The sequence below is a fragment of the Alnus glutinosa genome, chromosome 14, assembly GCF_958979055.1.
Source record: "Alnus glutinosa chromosome 14, dhAlnGlut1.1, whole genome shotgun sequence".
Taxonomy (NCBI): Eukaryota; Viridiplantae; Streptophyta; class Magnoliopsida; order Fagales; family Betulaceae; genus Alnus; species Alnus glutinosa.
Window position 1 is genome coordinate 13,974,433 of NC_084899.1, and position 6,346 is coordinate 13,980,778.

At 44.3% G+C, this 6,346-nt stretch overlaps 1 protein-coding gene across 1 annotated transcript; it reads right to left on the minus strand.

The window, feature by feature from the left end:
• Nucleotides 1–3,504: 3,504 nt before the first annotated feature.
• On the minus strand, nt 3,505–6,129 carry LOC133858131 (G-type lectin S-receptor-like serine/threonine-protein kinase LECRK3). Its single transcript, XM_062293578.1, has one exon. The coding sequence runs from the start codon at nt 6,072–6,074 to the stop codon at nt 3,693–3,695; it is 2,382 nt and encodes a 793-aa protein (XP_062149562.1). The 5' UTR covers nt 6,075–6,129; the 3' UTR covers nt 3,505–3,692.
• Between the last annotated feature and the right edge of the window lie 217 nt (nt 6,130–6,346).

Consider the following 6,346-nt stretch of genomic DNA (forward strand, 5'->3'; position numbering starts at 1 on the left):
CCATGAAGGTGAGGAGCTCATGCACAGATGTAGAGTCTATAAGGAGAGCAATCTGGGGCAATGGAAAACTGTCCTTGGGGTATGCTTTGTTGAGATCGGTGAAATCGACACACATTCTTCATTTTTCGCTGGACTTTTTGACCAAAACGACATTGGCCAACCATTCTGGTTAGTCTGCTTCTCGGATAAATCCGACTTGTAGCAACTTCTGCACCTCCTCGGCTATGGCCTGATTTCGTTCTAGGGCAAAGCTCTGTCTTCGTTGTTTGATCGGCCTGTGGCTCAGGTCAACCATCAGTTTGTGGACTATTACTGAGGGAGGTATTCCTGGCAATATCCTCATGGCTCCATGCAAACACGTCTTTATTTCTCCTTAGGAATGCCACCGGCATTTCCTGGGGAAGTTGTGCGCCTACTTGGATCTTCTTCTTCGGGTCGCCAAGCTCAAAATCCTCCGAATCTTCGATCAGTTCCCCAGTTGTGATTGCTACTTCGCATCCTCCTTTGTCTTATCCACGAGACTATGGCCTTGGGGAGCCTTTTTAAGCTGTATTGTAGCATTCCCAGGCCATCCTTTGGTCTCCTTTTTTGACACCAATTCCTTCTTCGGTGGGGAATTTCATGCTCAGGTGGGGCGTCGATGTTACGGCTTTGAGATCGTTTAGAGTCGTCCTCTAGAGGATGGCATTGTAAGCCGAGGATCGGTTTATTACCAGGAAATTAACCATAACGGTTCTTTGCCTCGAGTATGTTCCTGCCATGACCGGGAGTTCAATAGACCCAAGTGAGAATACTTGTTCTCCTGAGAAGCCCACTAGGGAGTGTCTAGTTGGGACAACTTTACTTTGATCAATCTTCATAAGCTCGAAGGCTGACTTATAGAGAATATCAGCTGAGCTCCCTTTGTCTATCAAGATTCGGTGTATCTTGTGGTTGGCGATAGTCAAACTTAACACCAAAGCATTGGTATGCAAGAGAGATACCCCCGCATAATCATCATCCAAGAACCCATGATCTAGGTCTTGCATTTTCTCGACTTTAGAAGTTTCTACACTGAGTACACCTCAAAATCTTTCATCTGCCTTGCACAGCTTTCTGAGCCGAGTTGGACTCTCCTCCTCCTCCGAAACCCCCGACGATTGTGTGAATTTTCGGGAGGTTTTCTTGTGGTGGTTGACATGCTTGGCTCCTACTTCTTCCTCTCCTCTCCCAAGTATCATCCTGACAATTCAGCTTCTTGTCCCTATCATGACGCCTTTCCTAGTCATCCCGAGGGTCGCCTCAATGCTGGTGGACTCGGTTGCGCTCTTCTTGAGGACGGCTGTCGTGCTCGGGATTCTTCGGATTCCTCTGATCTGCGAGGAACCGAACAGTTTACCGTTCTCGATCAGGATCCTCAGGGAGATGCAAGCCTCGGTCCTGTATCCGGTGGCATCGTGGAATGCATAATACTAGTATGTGAACTATGAATTTGGTTGACTTAGGATTGGCCTGGGCCTTCGGTAAGCCATGTCTCTCCTTATTTCCATAAGGACATCCATAATGGGAGCGTTGAGAGTGGTCCAGTTGTAGTGTTTGAGAGACTTTCTATCTCGCTTAGATCTGGAGTCCTCGCCCTTCTAATTTTCCCTGCGTTCTTCCTTTTGGGAATCCCTTTTCTTCTTTCGAGGCTCGAATGCCGAGGTGCGAGGTTGCTCGAATCCCAAGAGAGCTTGGAGTGTTTCCTCTTGATCAATGTACTTCTCGGCTTTGCTCATGAATCCATCGAGATTTTGAGGTGGCTTTTGGGCTAAGTCTGGAATGAGGGCCCGTCCTTCTTGATTCCCTGGAAAAGGGCACCGTAGATAAAGTCGTTGGTTGTGCTCTCTACACCAAGCCTCTCCTGATTGAACCTCATGAAGAAGTTCTTTAGAGACTCCTCGGGACCTTGGTGTAATGACATCAGAGATCCAGATGGCTTCCTTCTTACTCTGCCAGCCATGAATTGTGTCAGGAATATTTTTCCGAGTACGTTGAAATTGTTAATAGAATTTGGGAGGAGTTTTTTGAACGAATCTCTGGTATTGCCTGAAAGGGTGAGAGGAAAGGCTTGGTAGGCCACATTCTCTGGTGTCCAGTGGAGGTCTATGTGAGCATGGAAATTCTCCAAGCGCTTAAGAGGATCTTCAAGACCTGTGTAAAGTGGAACATCCGGGACTTTAAACTTTTCGGTAAGACAAAAGTTGGCCACCTCCTCGGTAAATGGAGATGCAGGCTTCTGCAAGAGATTTTCGACTAGGGAAGCTTTACATTTGTCGTTTCGTTGGATTGCCTCGGTTAGAACGTTGCATATTTATTCTAACCTGTTGATCATACCCTGCATCGCCCTTTCTGCCTCTGTTTGGGGTGGAGGAAGATTTTCAAGAATAGATTCCTGACGATCGCCTCTTTCTTCGGTTCCTTCAACTTAGCTACTTTCGTGCACTTCCTACTCTCGTCGCTCCTCAGTGTGACTATTCCAAGCTTCTCGGTTTTCCGAAGTAGTAGCTGCTCGAGAATGTTCCGAGATCCGAGCTTGAAGGATGGCATTCATGTTTGTCAAGTCTTAAATGCTTTTTGCCATCTGTTCCATTCTCTCATTCAAAAGAGTAAGTTGGGGATCATTCGAGTTTCCTTCATCTCGGACATTGCTGCCATTCCGAGGTCCTCTGTGTGTTTCAGATCTTGTAGTCATCATAGCGGATTTTGTTGATAGAAATGAATAATCATTCCCACAGACGGTGCCAAACTATTGATACAGATTTTCAGTAGATGACATGTCACCCTGTGATTCGTTTGAGTTCTCCTTCTTGGGTTCTGTAAAATAAGAATTGTGCCGGGGGATGCCGACAATCCCACTCTGATGCCTTAGTCAGTAGGTAATTTGAGAGATATAATGCAGAGTAAATTTAAGAAGACAATCTATTTTTAATACTTGTGAAACCTCTGTATTTATAGAGGTTTTGGTGTAACCAAGTGGCTCTGCAAATCTCGGATTTCCGGGGATCTACAGTTGATGTCGATGTGGGTTTGGATATATGGATCTTTCGGGATTCGTGGTGCGGTTCTAGTTGCACATCTTGGAGCGGAATATTCGGGATCTGTATTCCTTGAGCCTTGGGTGGTTCCGAGATACCCGGGATCTCGGGTCATTCCAAGATACCCAGAATGGTTCTAGATCTGGAGATCCCGAGATGTTTTGCACCTTGTGGAGTTTTAGGCCCGAGGTGTTCAAACCCCGAGACAAGCTTTAATCCGAGGTCTTGTAGTCCGAGACGGTCTTGCCATATAAGGTCTTGACAAACCTCCGAGCTGGTAATGACCAAGATGACCTGGCCGGGTTGGCCTGTCGGGCTGGGTCCTCAATTCGACTTTGGGCCCAGGTGGCTTCGAAGTTGATTATTTCCCCAACACACACCAATTACAAGAATTATCCGTTATTCTTTTTTGTTGAAATAGAGAAGAAGTTGATAAGTACTACACGAATGCAATTTAAAATGGTACACAAAAGAAAAGCTCAAATTGATACAAGATACATAGTGCTTAAAAGAAAACATCTAAGACATGTCACTAGACAATACTCACACTTTTTTTCTTTGTTCTTTTTTCTTTTTAAGTACATACACATTTTAGAAGACACGAAAATAAGGATGTCGGATTTGGAGGGATTGGAATCAGACAGCACTAAAAAAAGAAGTCGGACTTGGAGGGTCCGGAATATCAACAGTCCCTTCCAACATGAGTAGCACCTTCTTCATTGAAGGGCGGAGCGAGGGCTCATCCAAAATGCACCAAAGTCCTACTTTAGCAATTCTCTCCAATTGTCTCTTGTCAATCTTTTCATTATTCACTAGTCTATCAAGCTCACCACTCTCAAAGCATTGGTATACCCATTCTTCAAGAATAGCTTCTTCCTCTGGAAGATCATGTTCCACACTCTTTCGACAACATATAATCTCCAGCAGCACAATTCCAAAGCTGTACACATCTACTTTGACTGTCACCGGCAACTTCCGATGCCACTCTGGAGCAACATATCCCTTTGTCCCTCTGATGTCGGTAAATGTTCTGGTTTGATCAGCCTTCAGCAACTTTGCCAATCCGAAGTCAGAAATTTTTGGACGTCTATTTTCATCCATGAGTATGTTCTGAGGTTTTACATCACAATGAATGATTTGTGGCTCACACTCTTCATGGAGATAAAGAATTCCTCTTGCAATGTTGTGAGCGATTTCCATTCTTTCATCCCAAGAAGGTTTCTTTTCATGTGTGAAGAGTATGTCTGCAAGTGACCCATTGCTCATGTACTCGTACACCAAAAGCCTGTTGGGTCCATCATGGCAATAACCCAGCAGACGAACAAGGTTTTTGTGATGCGTTCTCCCAATAACTCTCATCTCTGTATGGAATTCTCTTTCTCGTTCAGCCAACAATTTGTCGAGCCTCTTGACGGCTACAATCTTCTCGCTGACACCATTCCAGATTGCCCCTTTATATACCGTCCCAAACGCTCCTCTACCAAGCTCTTCCTTGAAACCACCGGTCACTTTCTCAAGTTCTGCGTAACTAAATGATTTTGGAGCAAAATCATCTCTCAAGATGGTGTTTCCATTATTAGACATCATTTTATATGACCAAACACGATTTCTGCAAATTGCAATTCCAGAACTCGCCAAGACAATTAATGCAAAAGCAAGTAATGAAACACCAATAATTAGGATGTCCAGTCGAAGCTCTTTTTTGGTTTCTTTCGGCAGATTTCCATCTATAGTGGTTGTAGATGTACTTACCTTGACGAGGGCTATGGTTGAATCGCTTTGATCTCTTCTCCCGAATCGCAAAGGAAGCCTCTGTTTTGTGCACTCCCCGTCTTTGAACAGTGCAGCTTCACAGTTGCAGTCTTGCAAACATGCTTCTTCGCAAATCTCTTGGGTTGTCGATATGATAACAGAATAATTATCATTTTCCCATACGATATTAGGCTCTGCTTCCATGGTATATGTGTCACTTTTGCAACTTTCTGCAGTGAAATTCCTTTCACAGCCTGAACTCCAATCGTCTTGGTTGACCAATTCAAATCCTGGAAGACATTTGCAACCAACTTGTACATCATTTAAGACACAATATGCATTAAGCCCACATAGACCCTTAGGGTAACACTTGTTCTCTGGAGCAGACCATATGGATGTCCAATTTCCATTCTGATTCATATCGTGCGAGTATAGCTGCAACATCCCATCGGGGTCAATTGTCAATCGGTAGATTGCACCTGTTGAAGGATTTCCTGCTGGTGTGATATTCACTATGATAGCGCCAACGCCATTGACCAAATAGAGATGACCATTATCTTCAAGTTGCAGTACCACATCATTTTTTTGTCCACTTATACCAGCTCCCCAATAACCATACTCAAGCGTGTATGGAGTTCCAACTGGGTACATAGCGAGCCAACCATCTTCTTGCATTAAGAGACGAAATATGCCCGTTGAATGGTTAGAGTATGAAAGACTGGAAAACAACACCTGTCCATGGGAAAGATTTTGAGTTGGTAAAAAGGTGTCTGTTGGGTAGCTGAAACTCTGCCATACCATCTGATTGGCAGAATTATAGAGAACAAAGTTGCCCGAGTCAAGCATCGATGCTGAGCTTGCACCTTCCGGAAAACTGGCGAGGCCGGTTTGTGTGCCTTGTGCCGATTGCAGAAGCAGTCGTCCATCACTTGTGAAATTCAATTTAACATCAGCGGGAACTGGAGGCATGTCTCGGTCGGCTGTCCAAACCACCGTCTTCTGTGGAAGCCCGGCAAGAAAGATGCCAACAGAATAACCGTTCCCTTGCTTGTAGAATCCAAAGGCATATAGACCGGAACGCGATAACCAAGAAGAGTTGGTCGCGGTAGGTGTTAAGAAAGAGCCTGGCTTTACAACGGATTGCCCTTCTGCGGCGAAAATGGCTGAGAGAAGAAGAAAAGGCAAGACAATTGGCATCATTGGAGAATAGTTGTCTCTGTTTTCCTTCCTCTCATACTTTGGTTCCGAAGGGAAAGCGAAGAACATATAAGATGGATTCAGGAGCAGAGGAAACCAATCCGTGTGAAGACCGCAAGCGAAATGACTGTGGACTTATTGACTTTAACACAGTAAGCTACATTTAAAAATAATGTAGCTTTCTTTATTGACTCGTAAAATACCCCCCTCCCCCTATTTTATTTATTTATTTTTTTTTTAACAAATGGCTTATGCTATCCAATATAACTGAAGAAAGCCATAAGATAAGGATAAATACAGAGAAAAGAGGTACAAGACTCCTAACACTCTAAGATAGAAAA

Excerpts from the sequence above, each read along its gene's own strand:
- LOC133858131 (XM_062293578.1), bottom strand. The coding sequence starts at position 6,074 with ATGTTCTTCGCTTTCCCTTCGGAACCAAAGTATGAGAGGAAGGAAAAC.